The sequence below is a fragment of the Eulemur rufifrons genome, chromosome 4 (assembly GCF_041146395.1).
Source record: "Eulemur rufifrons isolate Redbay chromosome 4, OSU_ERuf_1, whole genome shotgun sequence".
Classification (NCBI taxonomy): domain Eukaryota; kingdom Metazoa; phylum Chordata; class Mammalia; order Primates; family Lemuridae; genus Eulemur; species Eulemur rufifrons.
Genome location: NC_090986.1, coordinates 18,945,217 through 18,963,249, shown reverse-complemented (window position 1 = coordinate 18,963,249; position 18,033 = coordinate 18,945,217). Strand labels below are relative to the sequence as shown.

Here is an 18,033-nt window from a genome sequence, read left to right as displayed (position 1 = left end):
TATAACAACTTAAAAATAGGCATGATTAAACTGTGTTGCTTAGGAAAGTATATGTAAGAGGTAAAACTATTAAAAAGGCAAAGAAAAGATTGTTACAGCCATCACAATAGTGGTTATGGGGAGGGGGAAATATGGTAGGGTGAGACACTTTCTAAGGTGCCAGCAATGTTCTATGCCTGAACCCAAGTGGTAATGTCAAATAAAAACCAGAGCTGGACAATAGTTAAAGCAGTAAAAACAGATGCTATTCATGACTATTGCGATAAGGGGAAAAAAACTCAGTATAGAATCAGGCTCAGTTCCAGATACAGCATGGAAAAGTGGGCATTTACAGCCACCAAGTATGGTAAGGGTCAGTGGATGGAAAATTACTAAGAGGAAATATCAGGAGTAATGGAGATTCTGGTTCTATGGACATAAAGGATTCTTGCTGAAAATAGGCCAGCATGATCAGACATCATCTGGGCAATGGTGGACGAAGAAGAACCTGATTAAATACAGAGAGTGATCAGATAAGGAGGTTGGGGGATTTTGATAAACTGACTTATCAGGGTTCTTGCTAAAACTGGATTTTACAAGACAATGCACAAGTAGGCATAGAAGATTCAGGAGCCTGAGCAAAGTTTGGTCAAGCAAACAATTTTTGTCAGTAGTTACATAGATTTTTTAATAATTATTTTTAAACTGCAGGTATATATTTATGTTCTTCTGTGTGTATATTTCAAAATTTAAAAAATTTATAAGATTATTTAACTGGAAGATAGATGGGAGAATATTTGGTGAGGGAATTTGTAGAAAATGATATGTGATTCAGTGTTAGGATTTCTCGTTCCTTTTTAATGCTTTTAGCTGTATTTTAAAGTGATTTTCATTCATTCATTTATCCATTCAATATTTATTCAGCCTTTGTAGTTGCAGGTACCCTATTAGACTCTACAATTACCCAGAAGAAAAGCATGGTGTCTGCAGTCAAGGTGCTTAAAATCTGGTAAGAGCAAGAGAGAGAACCAGATGGATAAGTAGCACATAGTGTGGTGAATACAATGATGTAAGTGTGCAGAGGAGAAGATTCAGAGGTGAAGCTAGATTCCTGAAATGAGCATCAAAGGATGTCTGAGCTGGATGAAGAAGAGAGAATCCTGGCATTCCAGACCAAGGGAAAGGCAGGTACCAGGAAGGTAAGGAAACAGGTACTGACAGAATTGGGAGGGGATTGGTGTTGCTAGACTACAGGGTTCACATTAGAAAGTGCTGAGAGGTTTGACTGAAGATGCAGGCAGAGGCCAGATAATGATAGGCTTAGTATGATGTATTAGTAAGTTCAGCTGCGAGTGGCTGAGTATCAGCAATAATAGTGGCTTAAAGGAGATAGGGGTCTACTGTTCTGTCACATCAAACAAGTCTGGGCAGGGGTCTGGGCTACTGTGAGTCAAGGACCCAGATTCTCTGTCTTTTTAGTGCTCCATGGTCCAAACACAGCTACAAAGTGGCATAACATAGGCCTTTAAAATAAAGGTGGTTTTATTATAAAATTTTAAAAATTTGCTTTAAAGGACAGTCATGAGAATACTGCATAATAGGTAGAAACATATCTTCATAATCCAAACAATCACACGGCAGGTTTTATATTGTCCATGAATGAATACTTAAAAAACATTCTTCTTTTCAGTTAAGAAGAGTCTTCAGAGCACCATTATTTGAATGGAAGGTATTTTGCATATCAAAGTTCATCTTTGGTCTGCAATGAAGAAGCAAAATATTTAGAGCCACCAAGAAATCTTATATGAGTAAAGAAGACTAACATTAGTCTATTAATTATTTTTCCCTAATGATGAGAGAGGGGGAAAAAGCCAAGTTACTGATAGAGGCTTTTAGGGCCTAGGACTATTTCTAGAGGATCGGACTCAACCACATGGGTAAAATCACGTTGTGTTTCACAGGCTACTGACTGGGAACCCAAACGTCCATGGGTCTTTATTATGGTAAAGACCTTGTGTTATGAACATGATCAGTGAAAGGCTAGAATGGACAACAAGCAAGAAATAAACAAAGCTATCACTCTAGTCCCTAACTTCTACTAATCAGTAGAAGACAGTGATTTGGTACCTTCTCTAAAACATTTAGATAAAGATAAAAAATTAAACAGAAATGCAGAAAGGAAGCTGCCCAGTCTCACTTGGAGCCAAAGTGAGAAGTGTTTTGATACCAAATCACAAATGTGGTGAGGGGGTACCTTTTGATTTGACAATTCTTGTTTAACTGATTTTATGGTCGCAGCCCTAACAGGGGTTAGCACTGATGATGTACCACCTCTGAGAGCCAGATAGTGGTAAATCAGTTCTCCAAAAAAACAACACAACCAAAATTTTGATTTGTAGCATATGCTATTTGCTATGGTGTAAATACTTCCACTAGACTGATGCCAAGCTACCAGAAATTTATCTAGTGTGCAAAATTCCTGAATACTTACAATGGGTGAGCTCCTATGAACTGGTTCTGTCATACCACTGGGGCCAGTGTCACCTATCCCTTTTAAACCCCCTTGAGAGGTAGATATAAAAATTGCCTAATCTGCCTTCTCATCTTTGATTACAATACCATAATCTTGAGTTCGTCCATTCAGAAACATAATGATGCTGCTTAAAATAATGTATTTTATATACACATACACACATATATGTATATACTGCAGTTTATACAATTCATATTCCTTGAAACAAAAAAATAACCATAATCAAAAAGACAGTTCTCCATCACACAACGTCTTCATACAAAAATATACACATAATCTGAGGATGAGATACTGGTTTTTGCTTTGCCATAATCCAGCTAGAAGATTCTGAGCTAAATTCTTTGGGCTCAGTTTTGTTAACCGTAAAAATGAAGGCATTTACTAGATGAACTCTAAGGTCCTTTTACCTTACAAGTCCAGACGTGAATCTGACTTTGATAAATGAAATCCTTATGTAGTGGTATCAACAAAGACTATTTTTAAATAAATAATTTGATAACACAAGTAATCATGGTTATATATTTTTTCTTCTTTAAGTTGGGATGATGAACTTTGCCAAACCTATATCACAAGATGAAGGCATCAGATGATACATGTGGAAGTACTTTTTGAACTGTAATTATCTATTCAAATACCATGTGATCTGAATTCTCACATTAAAAAATGCTTCCCTCAAGGCTAGGTATGGTGTGCACACCTGTAGGCCCAGGTACTTGGGAGGCTGAGGCAGGAGGATTGCTTGAGCCCAGGAGAGTTTGAAGTTGCAGTAAGTTATGATGATGTTACTGCATTCTAGCTGGGGAGACAGAGTGAGACTCTGTCTCAGGGGAAAAAGAAAAAGGCTTCCTCAACTTTGCCAGGGAGCTTCTAAGTCCTCTCACTTAATTGCATTTTAGCATCCTTTCCTGTGGATTTTTATCATCTAATATATCTGTCTCTCTAGTAGACTGAATGGCTTGGATGCCTCCGGAGGAACTCAAATATTTGTTGCCTGACTGGATGACTAAAGGAATGAATGCAAATTGAGATCAGTGTTAGTTCTTACTTCGACACTAGCCAGAAGGTCAGTTCTGGTTACCTTTTTCCTATGGCACGTGCAAGGAAAGAGGTCATCCTCCGTCTGTGGTTCTACTCTTTTCATACCCTCTCGGATTTGGGGCTCACTCACTTGTAAATTGGCATATTCCTGTTCAAGCAACAATACAAAAGCATTCCTTACACAACAATTTTAAGTACATTCAACAAATCAGACATGCTGGAATTTACAAAGACTATGATCCATTTAATTCACATGTGATCTGCAAAGTCCTCCATACACACCCACTTTAAACACACAACAACAGAGCTCTTGAGAAGTGGATGTCCTTTGAATATTGACTGCCTATTCCTGACAGACCTCTCATTATTCTATCCTAAATTTATATGACTTCTTTTTTTTTTTTTTTAACCACCTTCTGCCTTATAATAAAAACAATTTTGCACACAATCTTCCCTAGACTGAGAATTTGAGGATGGGGACTCTTTTTGCTTTCCTCATCATGGCTTTCATGACCACAGTCATCATCTTCATTAATTATGTGCTTACTCTGGGTGGGACACTGTGCTAACTACTTATGCTAAATGTTAGCTGAATGAATGAACACTACTCCGGGGATCTTTAGAAATCCAGAGAGTAAATCCCCCCAATTCACTCATTCCACATGGTTCCCACTCTGCATCCCTTCATCAAGGGGAGGTTAAAAAGGGGGAGGGCCAGTACAGATCAGTAACAGACCAAATTTGTTCTACAGAAGAGCCTCAGAGATGGGCTCACTATCTATAATTGTGAGTTAAAAAATCTTAATCTAAATCTAGTACTATTATTAGCAAATAACTTGCTACATTTTTAAAAAAGGCTTTTACATGGTTAGAGATGCTTTGATTACTATCCCTAAATGCTTGGGCCCATGGAAATAATTTCCAACAGAAGTCATGGCTCACATGGGGTCAGGACAAGAGGCCCAAAGACACCTTGCACTGTTCAGACAAGGAAACGGTAAGGCAGTAGCAACAGAAAAAAGAGAAAATATTAAATACAAATCCATATACAATAACTTTGCAGGATCAGAGGCCAATTTCCTAATCACATACCACACAGTCCTAATATTAATAATTTTCACTTGAGTGTAATATTCTCTATTAGCTAATCTTTGGTTTTCAACTATTTTTTATTATTACTTAATATTTGTCCCTGATTTTCACCCACGGAAGAACATATATCTCCTTATGTTAATATATTTTGGGAATTAAGTGAAATATTACTTGTTCTTAACATGTCTAGTTATAAGTTATATGACTATTTTCTTGGAAAATACTGACCTGGAAAAGTTTGAAATAATAACAGAATATGTCATCACCCATGAGATTATTTCTTGCAAATTCTTGGCCTGCTTTTGCTATCATTTTTGCCTATGGGAACAACAAAAGATCCTTTAATGAAACATATTTTTTCCCCCAAGAAGACATATGTAAACTGATCTTGAGAGTACCTATACAGTGGGACAATAGTAGGAAACATATCTTTGGGGGTAGTTTTATGTGGTAAAAGAAACATTTAACAGAGTATATTTGCTCAAATCAAAGAGAGGTCTTTAATTATGGGCATATATGGTCACACAAAGTGGAATAATGGACATTGGAAATTAAGAAGGGGGAAGAGTAGGAGGGAGGTGAGGGATCAAAAATGATCTATGGGGTACAACGTACACCATTCGAACAACGGGTACACTAAAAGCCCCGATTTCACTATACAATTCATCCATGTAACAAAAAACACTTGTAACCCAAAATCTATTGAAATTGAAAAAGAATTTCCAAAAAAGGGAGGTTTTTAAGTTTGAAAGTTTGAGAAGTCATACTGAGCCTACTAGAATTAAGCCTCTCTTGGAGAGGTAACAATAACTTTATAAAGTAAATGCAAGACGAAGCTTAATGTATTGCCTTCACAATTTTCAGCAGACAATTAAGTTCAAGCTTATTTCATGCAATCCCTCACTTTAATCGACAGCATAGCTAGTGATTCCTTCTGCCAGACTGGCCACCTTAATTTTCATACTGCTAGTAGAGGCAGTGCTTGCAGCTCAAACCAACGGGACTGACAGAAAAAGGTGTTATCAAGGCCAAGGTTTGGCTTTTTGTTTCACATGCAGGGTGGACAGTTATTCCAAGACACAATGCTGGCCAGGCACGGTGGCTGATGCCTGTAATCCTAGCACTCTGGGAGGCCGAGGCAGGAGGATAATCGCTTGAGGTCAGGAGTTTGAGACCACCCTGAGCAAGAGTGAGACACTGTCTTTAGAACAAAAGAAAAAAAAGACATAATGCCTGCTGTGTTCATCCAAGGGAAACTGCTTTGCTATCCATGGGCAGGCAGCTTCCCATTTACAGGTAAAAGTCTGCATCTGAGCATCCTGGACACCCCTGGCACAAGACATTTCAAACGGACCTGTGACATCGGGGTATAAGTGGAAGGAAGCCTTGGAGGAGACTGACCTTACCTCTTCATCATGATCTTTTGCCCATTTAAGTTTTTCTAGCAGATCGCTCAGGTTGCTTTTAACAGGAATGTAGTGTTTCCAGGGCTGCAGCTCATTGTAAAAGTGTTCATAGTAGATGGAGTCCTGCTTCAGCACAACACTGTCACCAACCAGTAGATACGGCAGGCGATAAGCTGCCACGGTGCCATCGATATTTATTTGATACTTATGCTGCAAAACAGTGGTAAAGTTTAAGAACTTCCATTCTGTTTCCTTGTTTTCACTCTCTTTATGCTCCTCTCCATTCCACACATAAACTCTTGCCATCCTCAGATACCAGTTGGCCAGATTTTGCCCTCTGCCTTTGCCATTTAGTTAGTGCTATTATATAACGGGTTGACCTAGAGCAATACGCTCACATTGATGGGCTCTTAGAATAAATTTTGCAAAGGGGGCAATAAATCTAATGTGGAAGCAGACAATAAAATAACAAAGCTGTTGTTCTAATGCTACAACATAAGGAAAGATAAATTTATTTGTGACCTTGTAATTCCTCTAGTGCTTTTTTGATGGCACATGTGCACCTGACAGCACATTCTGAGGCATGTTAGTAGTATTTTTTAAGCACCAGATGGCCACACATATGTCTTAAGGAAATTAGCAAGCTCTGGGGCAAGAACATCTTATGAATAAAAATATTCATTGGGACTGTGGTAATCAATAGCCTTTAGTTGTAGAAAATTCATCAGGCAGGAATAAAGCCAAGGCAAGATGTAACACCCTTCCCTCTGAGCAAGGATGGCTAGTATCTGCTCTCTTTGGTTATAATAATTTCTTTCAAAAAACTGTGAGATATGCATATGGAATAAACACTGACAACTCATAGCATTCTTTAGGTCTACCTACCTCCACATAACCCACCAAAAGAAAACCTGGCCATCTACAGGGCAGATAGAGCTCGCTAATCATTTGTCTTCCACATACACAGGACCTTTTGCCCACCTTTCTCTATACCACATGGGACTTCAGGAACCACCTACTGGTCTAAAGAGCAAGGCAGTGCCCACTGCCTTTAAAAAGGGAGATGTCAGAAGAAGGATTACTCCCTGGAAAACATGAGCAATCACATTCTAGACACAGAAAGTGATCCCTAACCCCCAGAATTCCCAGGCAGAACATTTGGATGGGTTTCAAGTCATTCCCCACCAGAAGGCCTGATAAGAAACCACTGGTTTATATCTTCTACAGTCTATTGCGATAACGTGGCTCTGGGGAAAAATATTTATAAAATGACTTAAATGTACTTATTAATAAAAAAGGATTTGGAGCTGACATGTGCTTATCTTGAGGATTAACTGGGAAAAAAAAATCATAGCTCTACCCAGGCTTCAAACTCCCTCAGCACATATTTAATGTCAGGGCTGGGTAGTGAGCACAGCTCAGGTCGCCAAGCTAGTTCCCAGGCCCCCTGTGCCTTGATATTCACTAAGTTTTGTGCTTACTGCTCCCATCCCCTGGAATTTACAGGCTTCAACTTCCCTTCCTCAAAGTACTATTTACACATAAATTAGAAAAACAAAAAGGATTGGCCACCGATGATATCATACCTTGAAGAAATCGAAAAATGAAATGTGTTTCACAATGGGACCATACAAGCTTTCATCATGTTTAAAGAAGAAAAAGTTGGTAAAAGCAGCATCTATGAGTTCCGGGTGTTTTCTACTGAGTTTGACCAGCTCGAGTCTCTCTTTGCGGCTGTCTCGCCCTCTCCAGACAGCTGTGGAGTTTTTGCTTTCCCAGGGAGGACCCGTGTTAGCTTGCACAGACAGCATATCCAGACTTACTCTAGAAGATAGAAAGTGCGACAGATTTTCCTCCCAAACTGTCATGTCACAAAAGTTGTTGGGAAAGAACTCACCAAAGAAAAAAAAAACCAAGGCTCTGGGTCAACCCTGACCCATCTCTCACCGGCCCATGGTTTCTAGAACAGACTCAGTCAAGTCATAGGTAGGCATCACGATATCCTTGGAATCTGTAGAGCCACACCAGGAAAAGATTGGATGGATGTTAGAATTGGATTTCTTTTTTTCTAACGGCCAGTCTCCTAAATTAACAAAAAACTCCACATCTGGCATCTTCACCTAAAGAAAGGAAACAAAGATCCTATTCATATTTCTTGCTTTGGATGATATCTTATATTTATCAATTTAAATTAGAAATTGCCAAATGAAAGGCCAACCTTAGAAACTTCAGGTAATGATAATTATCCTGGTTTGAATCGTGGATAATTTTTTAGGATTTGGTCATACATATAAGTATTCTGGGTTTCCCACAAAAGGGATGAAATGGTAAAGGTAATCTCTGTTCTAAGACTGCCAAGAAACTCTATGATGATCAAAGAGAAAGAAAATTACTGGAAAATAATTTTAAAAACAGCACCTGGGACTCTAACCCTAGTTTCTTGTTAATGAGCCAGATGCTTTCATTGTAGAAACATACACCAGGTAGGTAGCAGGACCAGGATTTGAACTCAGGAACCCAACCCAAGGCCAGGATAGTAACTTTGAAACTATGTATGCTGCCTCTACTGACAAATGGCATGAACATGTGGAAAGAATCTGTTTTATCTAGCCATAGAAAATGTTTAGAGTATTTGCAAAATAAGAGATATATTCTTTTAAGGCAATAATTATGTTGACCAGGCTGAGAAGCGTCTTGAGAAATTGGAATCTTAAAGAACATTCTTATTTTTCTATGGATTGACACAGATGAACAAGAAAAATTCGTCAGTACTCTGATATCTTAGCTTAAAAGAGGCATAATACTGATGCTAGATAACCACCTACATTCAGAATTAACTGACTATAAGTGCTTTGCAATCTCAAAAAGGCACTATAATTTTCCATGAGTAATTCAATCACGATACATGTGCAAATTACTCAATATTATAATAGATTATAAATAAATATACAACTGACAAAAATGTTGCTATAGTTTTTCATACAGCTATTTTAATATTACTGACAAAGTATTCCACTAGAACCCCACTAAGGCACATTATACCAAGGAGTAGTATTCAGTATAAAGCAAGTCTTCCTTGGACTCAAAGTAGGTTTAGTACCAAAATAGTTTTATTATATGCCATTTTCTTTCCTCAATAGAGTATTATTATGGTTGAATTTTGTCTCTGAAAAAAGATATGCTGAAGCCTTAAACCCTAGTATCTCAGAATGATCTTCTTTGGAAACAGGCTCATTGCAGATGTAATTAGTTAAGATGAGGTCATACTGGAGTATGTTCAGCTATTAATCCAATATGACTGGTGTCCTCATGAAAAGTGGAGAAGCGACACTGACAAAGACACATGAGGGGAAAAGGCTATGTGATGACAGAGGCAGAGGCCAGAGGCTATGCAGCTGCAAGCCAGGGGACACTAAGATCGAAACCACTGCTAGAAGCTAGGAAGTGGTAGAGAAGGGTGCTACCCAGAATCTCAGAGGGAGTCTGGCCCTGCTGACACTTTGATTTTGGACTTCTAGCCTCCAGAACTGTGACAGCATAAATCTCTGCTAGTTAAAGTCACCCAGTTTGTAGTACTTTGTTACAGCAGCCCTTGGAAACTAACACAGGCATCCTACATGACATAAAACTTCAGAATAGTATTTTAAAATGGCTCCAGAATAGAATACCTCTGGCATTGCTATTATTTTTATTTTGAAAAATTATATTGTAAAACCTGGGCTTAAATTATCTGTTGCATCTAAGAGAAAACATATACTTACCTTCCTAGTCAAAGAAAGTAGTATGGCATCCATGAAAATTCTAAAACCTACATGTTCACCGTGAGTCTTGATATAAACCTAAAAGAGAATTTACCATTTATTATGTTAGTCTAAAAATGCTGGCAGACTTCACTGAGGAAAAGCTTGCCACAATGATCCTCACTAGGATGATGTTTAATAAAATATTTAGTTAATTGTAGCTAAATGGTCAAAACAAACAAACAAAAATCACCAAAAACAAACAAGCAAACCTCAGTCATATGTTGTACCTTGTTATCCTTCAAGGTATAGTGGCATAAGCTCTGCCTCTGTCCAAATCTTTTTGGGATTTCTGCTGCAATCTTTTCTGGGTCGACAGCAGGGAAATGTGCCAGATCTTTCTGAATCTGAGTAATGGTTTCTGGGCAGTTCATCTCTCGTAGCCAGGCTGCACTGTCTTCCACAGGACAGTCACAGTTTTCATGGTAAACTGGCCCTATTTACACACAAATAACAAAGTATGGCAGTAATAATTTCACTCAGCATTTGAAACACATAACACATATCCAAAATATGAATTAGTGGATTTTGCCTAGTTGGCTAGGAGGGGCATTTTGATTGAAAACACATTTTAAAAGAAACACATTTTTATTACATGGGGGCATTGCAGTACGTCAGCCTTCTATTCTGACAGCTCTTCACAGTGAAGTCTTATGATATTTTCATAATGAGGTCCTCTTTACATAAGTCCAAAGGAAAGCCAATGGGCACTAATTTATGCTCTACAGTAGACATTACAGTTAATTATTCTTTATGTTTTGTGTACTTAAGAATAACCAAATACTGGTAAAAGGGTATCAGAAGAGTATACCTATTTTAATGAAAGACAAAAGTAATATGAATTAATATTTCACTGGTCTATTACATAAATAGGTTCTAAGTGTCTAAGGGACTTTATTCATCATTAACAACAAAAGTAAACAAGGAAATCCTATCCTTTTTTAAAAAAAGAATTATAAAGAAGTAAAAGTAACCCTCAAAACAATCCATTTCACTAATTTTATAATGGGTTAATTATATATTTGTAGAAATAGTACTAACAATGTAGCAGAATCTGAATTGAGATTTTTTTACTGTCATTCCTTACTGTAATTCTCAGATCCCCACCTGACCCAGGCAGTAGTTGACAATGTAGTATCTTTTCAAGGTTAGCAGGTTGTACTGTACCATGTGGTTCTGGTAGAATGCAGGAAAGGAACCCAGATACTTTTAATAAATATTTACCTTTCTTGGGGGTGGGAGGAGGGACAGAAGATTCTTGTCTTTGTATATACACTTTGTATATACTCCTTCCCCACTGTTTTAGGGTACTGTCTCCCATGAGAGGGAGGGAGATGGCTCTAGGCAACAAAGTTGTACTCTTATCCTTTATAAGAAAACATCAGAGAATTTCTCTGGAAAAATGGCATCGGAACAAAGATCAAAAACAACAGTCACCAACACCTCCTTCAAGCCATCTCCTTTCCTGAAATGATCTACCAAATTTCAATAACATGCATCAGTTTCTTAAGTCATGTATGTCCAATTAAGAATGTATCATATATGACCACATACAGAGCTTGATAATTCTTGCTAAGGTTGTGCCTTCAAGGAGCAAATTCTCTATTAATATGTTCCTTGCTCTTTAGTGAATTATAATTTCCATTGAAATCTTGAATTTCTCTCTTTTACCAGGACTCCTAATTTAGCTTTCGAGTAGGAAAGGTCTATTTTTTTCTTTCAGTAAAAAAAAAATCATGATAAGTTGTTTTTATTGATAGAATGACGTGTACTATTGTATTCAAATACTGCTGTTACAAAATTATGTTCCAAATTACCTTTTAAAATATATGGGGATTGGGCCACATGTTGACCTTGGAATTTAACTTCTACCTTCAGATTTCTATAGCTTGCATACATTCTGTATCGTACTATGAAGGACCCATCCTTTCGGTCTAAAACCTGGACTCCAACTCTAGTGAATTGTTCTTCTGGTGCTGAGATTTTCACTAGGAACACCTTTTCACCCGGAGAAGATGTGAATCTGTGATGGGAAGAACAATAAGATATAAAAATTATTTAAAGGAACAAATGCACAATAAGCATGCTCTTCAGTCTGGAAACTTTACTATTCTCTTCACGTTCTTCTTCTAATACAAGATTACACCTTCTCTCTAATGCTCTTAGTACCATGAATATGATGAATAAGAGTTTTTTTTTTTTTAAAGAGGAAAATAGTTTCATTAGACAATCACAAGGGGATATGTCAAGACTACTAATGTATATAAGCCTAGAATATACTTATGCATTTCATATATAGAAATATTCTTATCAACCTACTATTTCTTTCACACCCATCACGTCTAGAAATTTGTGTTCAAATTGTGCCTCCGATGAGAATGATCTTATTTTGCAAAATCTCTGTCAATGATTCTTTAAAATATCAGTATTATAAATCATGCTTACAGTTATGGGCAAAAACACAGTAGGTAGTGTATCATCTTACTGTCACTGTATAAAAGTTTTTTTGGAGTGGGTGTTCTTGCAAAGATGTTATTGAGTTTCCCCAGCTGTAGTATTCATAGCCAAATGACAAAATTTACAATCTTCCTGTTCTTTGCTTTGAAAACCTTTTATTCTGACACTGTTTTTTTCCCCTACAAAATATACACGGTCAGCATCCAACAATAATGAAGACAATCACTTCAGAAGTATTCTAATAATAAAAATAAGTTTTAAGTACAATGTTAATGTATTTAATTTATTAGGATGAAATAACTGTTTGTTACAATCATATAAGAGATTCATACATTGATACTTTCCCTCCAAACGCTAAAGTTTCAAATAGTACTTCATTTTTCTTTTTGAGTTTCAAAACATGCTTACCTGCGTGTCTACCGAGTGTCTAGCAACTGGGGTAAATATCACAGATTATGCGAAAAGTAGTTAGAAAATATTAATAGTATTCCCAGCAAGGCGGGTGGGGGGGGGGGCTTTGTCTTGCTCTGGTAATGTGGAAATCCCTATCAAAATGGCTCGTAAAGTTATTATTGTATTATTTATTCTATATATAATATTCTATATATTATAATTCGGAATTATTTCCACAGCTACAGAGAAAAATTCATTGCGATCGGGGGGGACACTGTTAAACCAGATGCGGATAGCACCCAAATACACTGGAATTTAACTGCTATGGAGAAACAAAGTCTTCTAAAGAGAAAAGTTTAAGGGAGATTACAGTTTTAACTGCAATCCAAAATAGTTAAGGTGCCGTTTCTAGACTTACCTATTCCCTAATGTATCCACCGCCTGAATATAGAAATAGCGGGCGGGAAGGACGACATTCGCTTTTAGACCGGGTCCCCATATTTCGCTCTTCTCCGGGCTCAGTCGCCTCTCTTCGCCGGTCTCGGCAAGTGCTGGAACAGTCCCCAGAAAGAAGCAGTAAAGCAGCAAAGTGCTAAACATTTACAAGACGCACTCTCGAAATGATCCACGGATAAATGAAGACGTGTAAGAAAGAGGTGGGCGGAAACGCACGTTGGCCGGTCACAGCAGCAAACAGGGCTCCACCGCGTGTCGCCTGACGTGCAGGGCAGGCGCGCGGGTCTCCACCGTCCCCAGGAAAATCACAACCCGAGCCTTGGCACGTCCAGATGAAGGATGCCACTCGTTCTGCTGAAATGGGCAAGAACCGCGTTGCTCCCCTTTCTCGGGACAAGGATAAACTTGTGCTGCTCCTGCCACTGGAGCATCATTTGGGGGCGAATCCGTCTCAGGTTCCAGCCAAGGTGTAGAGTGAGGGGATTGGCCCGTGCGTCGCGCCAGGCTCAGTAAGGCCCTCTCCAAGTGGATGGCGGAGTGGACACGAGTCCCGGCGCCCTGGGCTCCCTGGGATATGTAGTTCGCGCCAGGACAAGCGGAAATCCTGCTAGGTTTTACCCTCTTTCACCCATTTATTTACTTTTCGGTCACCGTTTTCAAGGAACAGATAAATACTACAGATGCCCAATAGAGGGGCACGCGGGGGTGGAAGCACAACTAAGATTTTTTGGGGGATTACCATATCCTCCGCACGTGCAGAGGGCAGACATAAAACACGTTGAAAAGAAGGTGCTGTCAATGACATCCGACGATCAGTCGTGGGGAACCGCAGTCCAGGGCACTGTCCCCGCGCCCTCCGATGGGACGAGAGACGCCAGCCCCAGGGTAACCGGAGGGGCTTGTGATCGGGGTCCGGTGCCGGGTTCCGCCGCGGCTGCAGCGACCCGACCCCGCCAGACAGGCCAGAGGTATCCCGGGGCGGTGGGCAAGGGCCGAGGTGGCGGCCGGCTGCGCGCCCGGCCCTGTGCGAGTCAGCCGCCCGCCTGCTCTAGGCGCAGCCAGCGTCGCCTGTCTGGAGCCCTGTGGCGTCCGAATGGAGGCCACTGCAGCGGTGCTCGTCCTCCGGAAGGAGTAGGGTAAAAAACTGGGTCGCAGGGGGAGGAGAAGCGCCAGGGAGAGAAGGGGCTAGTCCTCTCGTGAACAAAGCTTGATTTGGAGGCGGCCCCGTGGATACCGGTGGCCCCTTTTCGAGCATCGACCTCCACGCCACGCTCGGCCGGGTCCGGGAACACGGCGAGCGGTGGCCGTCCCCTCCCCCTGCACGCCCGCACCCGGCCAGGGCAGTCACCTGGGGGAGTCGCCCGTGCGCCGCCCGGAGGGCACCTCTTGGTCGGCTCGGCAGTCGGACCCGGAGCCGCCTCAGCCTGCCTCCCTCTCGCCAGGTGCCCCGAAAACCCGGACGGACCGGGTGGCTCTGTGTGCCAAAGAGGGCCTGGTCGGGCGCCAAGGCAGGGGCTTTCTTTCCTATTTTCTTTTTTGCAACTGTCATTATTAATGATATCAACTCGTTTATTAAAAAACACGAATCGCGGGGCTGCCCTCTTCCCCCGGGTTCAGTAACTGCCCGCGTCCCCCTCTCTCGGGCGCCTTTAACTCGGGAGCTAGCGTCCCCGTCCCTGGGTCCACGGGCAGATTCGAATCGGTCCCCCTCGTGGCCAACCCGGCGGCTGGCGAGGGACTGAGGAGGGAGGAGGGAGATGCCAGGAGGCCTCGCGGTCCTTGGCCCGTGCGGGGACTGGGACTCCAGGCCCCGGGAGGGGCGCGAGGGCGCGCGGGCCCCCGGGTGGCCACAGCGGGAGGGCGGCAAGCAGGGGGCGCAGTAGCGCTCCTTCCTCTCGGCCGGCACCGCCTCCGCACACACTGGCTCTGCCGGCTGGGACCGGTCTGCGCTACTGTAGCCTGCGTCCCGGCGGCCTCCGATCCCGGCCGCGCCGCGAGCTTCGCAGAGGAGGGCGGTGGGAACCCTCCTGGCCTCCCCGGGATCCTGCGCTTGCTGCGGGCGCCGTGCGCCGGAGGAATCCCGGTATCCTTACGTAGGCCCGCGGCGTCTGCTCTGCGGAGGAGGAGGGAGTCTGGAGGGACTGGGGAGGACACTGGGTGGAAAGGGTGGACACTAGACCCGCTGGGGTCTTAGCTCTTATGGCCTCGCCGTCGGGCACATATTGACCCTTCCTAAGTCACCCAACTGCCCCCTGCGTCTCAGTTGCCTTCTATGCAGAATATAGATCATAGTATTTGTCATATGTGGAAGGTTTTACTGAAGAGATTTTTAAAGATGTTTAGTTCTCTCATAAGCTTGATACAGAAGAAAAAAAGCTTAAAATACAACCTGAAAGGAATACAACCTAGGCGAGAAATATTGGCTTTACAAACAAAATGTGTATCTTACAGAACAATTCGTTCAATGATTTTAACAATCGTTAATCTAGGGGAACATTTAAAGCTAGCTATTTTATAAAATTTTGCTTTGCACACAATTAAACAATAGATGATTTTATGAATAAGCCATAAGTGGAGACTTAAGTCCTGCAATCATTTTGAGTAGTACATCTTAATATAGCAATACCTCACTTACCTGGATGAGGGAACCTGTCCACCAAAAGGAGGGCTTACAGTGATGCCTGGCCTGATGTAGGCGCTTAAAAAATACTTGTTGAATGAGACTTCTACAAATGCTAGGCCCTGGGTATACAGTAGGAAAACCAGACTTGCCAGGAAGCAGGCCTTCGTCATGTAAACACACACGCACAAATATAAGTGTAAAATTGCCCCCCTGGTAAGACAGATGTGTGCAAGAAAGGTACAGGAGAATATACCGGTGACCTGGCCTAGTTGGGGGAGCAAAGAAAGCTTCCCCCAGAAAGTGACATTTGAAAGATGAATGGGAATTAACTAAGTAAAGGAGGGTGGGTAGGTAATGTGGAGCAAACAGAGAGGAAGTGGGGGAGGGTGAAGTGGAGCTAACCAGATAAATGAGCAGGAGGCAGATGAGGAATTGGCCTTTGTTTTAAGAGCAGAGGGTTTCAGGCAGGGGAGTTCTATGATCACATATATTTAGCAAAACTTTATTTTCTAAATATTTTCTAATGTCTATGCACAGGTCAGATTAGAAATGTCAACTCATGGTGGGGGCGAGGGAGCTAGGAGTGGGAATGGAATTGGTAATGGCTTATAAATATAGAGAAAAGGCTGGGCAAAGTGGCTCATGCCTGTAATCCCAGCACTTTGGGAGGCTGAGGTGGGAGGATAACTTGAGGCCAGAAGCTGGAGACCAGCCTGAGCAACATAGCATTACTGTGTCTACAAAAGATAAAAAATTAGCTTGGCATGGTGGTGTGTACCTGTAGTCCCAGCTACTCAGGAGGCTGAGGAAGGAGGATATCTTGAGCCAAGGAGTTCAAGGTTGCAGCAAGCTATGGTCAGACCACTGCACTCTAGCCTGGGTGAGAAAGTGACAACCCTGTCTCTAAAGAAAAAAAAATTAAATAAATGAGTATAGAGACAAAAGGAGATGTAAGATGTGACAAAACCGTGACAGCTGCAGGCTATTAAATGAAGGGACAAATGGCCTCTCTATACCTCAGAATTTCGTGAGGCTTTAATTACAATATAATACAATAACTGATGTCTATAGTGATTCTGTTATCAATAATAAATTGTGCTTAGTGCACTTTAAGGAAGCTGAGCTGAGCAAAGTACTGAGGACACAATAATAGAAGCCCCCTTGGCCTCATGGAGCTCACTATAGTGGGGAAACATGTGAAACAGACAGACAATATGGAAAGAAAGCACTAGCAGTATTTGGGTTGTGGGATTTGGATAATTTTAATTTTCTGTGTAATATCTTTTGGTACTTGGCAATTTTTTTCTGTAATGTATTTTACTTATATAGTAAAATCTATGAATATTATACAAATTTTCAGAGAGAAATTTATATAAGCATTGTTTCAAATGAGAAACTTTTGATACTTTGATTTTTTAGTGACCATCAATATTAAATTCATCCTTGTGTTGATGATTTTCACTTTCTTATGGTGAAACTACCACCAAAGAGATCATTCTTATTCAGTGACCATTATTTAAAAGCAAACAAATGAAAAACACAAACAAACAAAACCAGATTGTTACACTTTTTATAAATTTAGTGCTATGTTCCTTGTCTTTAGTTCCAGGAAGCTCAGCCCCACTTCTGTGCTCAAATGCAGTCATTTCTTTTTACCTGTGTTTTTGATAAGAATATTCTCCTATATATATGTTCCAAATGAGACTACATAAAATCCGTACACTGTCATACAGAGAGCTGGCCCCACAAGCGAAATTCCATTCGGTTTGAGAAAGAAAGCCATGGCAAAGTGGAAGCTAAGTTTGAGATGAGGATATGAAAAGTGCAGTGCCTAGAATGTTCTCATCTCCCCTCACCAAACTAACTTCAGCAACGTTTGCGGGTTGCCCCTCACCATAACCATATCCTCTCTTTCATTCCTGACCTACACAGCCCAACCACACAACTCCAACACCACAAAAACATACCTCTCTATCCACCACCCTGACTTTCAAAAAAAAAAAAAGGGTGAAGTTCACAGATTAGAAGTAGAAAATGCTACTTTTGGACATCTGCTAAGAATCAGAGAAACTCAGTTCTTTAAAAAGACCAGGGTTTGGTCTCCACAATGTTGGTACTGAGATTCCCTTTGCATCTTTCTCCACTGTCACCACCACACCATGAAATGAATCAGAAGGAGAAAGCATCAGCGCTTCCTGTCTAGGGAACCACTATACCTACTCTTAATATTTCTTTACCAAAAAGAAAGTGATAGTT

General features: G+C 40.9%; 2 protein-coding genes across 3 annotated transcripts in view; one reads left to right on the top strand and one right to left on the bottom strand.

Moving 5' to 3' along the window:
* Window positions 1–1,501: 1,501 nt before the first annotated feature.
* POGLUT2 (protein O-glucosyltransferase 2) lies at window positions 1,502–16,501 on the bottom strand. 2 transcript variants are annotated; one of them, XM_069467586.1, is made up of 10 exons: window positions 13,117–13,595; window positions 11,666–11,871; window positions 10,079–10,284; window positions 9,810–9,887; window positions 7,996–8,168; window positions 7,635–7,872; window positions 6,049–6,258; window positions 4,871–4,960; window positions 3,591–3,698; window positions 1,502–1,738 (listed from the first exon to the last, which is right to left on the bottom strand). In XM_069467586.1, the coding sequence occupies exons 1-10, from the start codon at window positions 13,296–13,298 to the stop codon at window positions 1,721–1,723; spliced, it is 1,509 nt and encodes a 502-aa protein (XP_069323687.1). In that variant the 5' UTR covers window positions 13,299–13,595; the 3' UTR covers window positions 1,502–1,720. The 2 variants fall into 2 exon arrangements, with proteins under 2 accessions (XP_069323687.1, XP_069323688.1); XM_069467587.1 differs by lacking the exons at window positions 9,810–9,887; window positions 10,079–10,284; window positions 11,666–11,871; window positions 13,117–13,595 and adding an exon at window positions 16,487–16,501 and having other exon boundaries at window positions 1,540–1,738.
* The window catches only part of BIVM (basic, immunoglobulin-like variable motif containing), a 33,027-nt gene continuing 29,227 nt past the window's right edge, over window positions 14,234–18,033 (top strand). The window contains exon 1 of the mRNA XM_069467585.1: window positions 14,234–14,290. The gene's annotated coding sequence lies outside the window, so the exon portion shown is untranslated. The remainder of the gene's footprint in view (window positions 14,291–18,033) is intronic.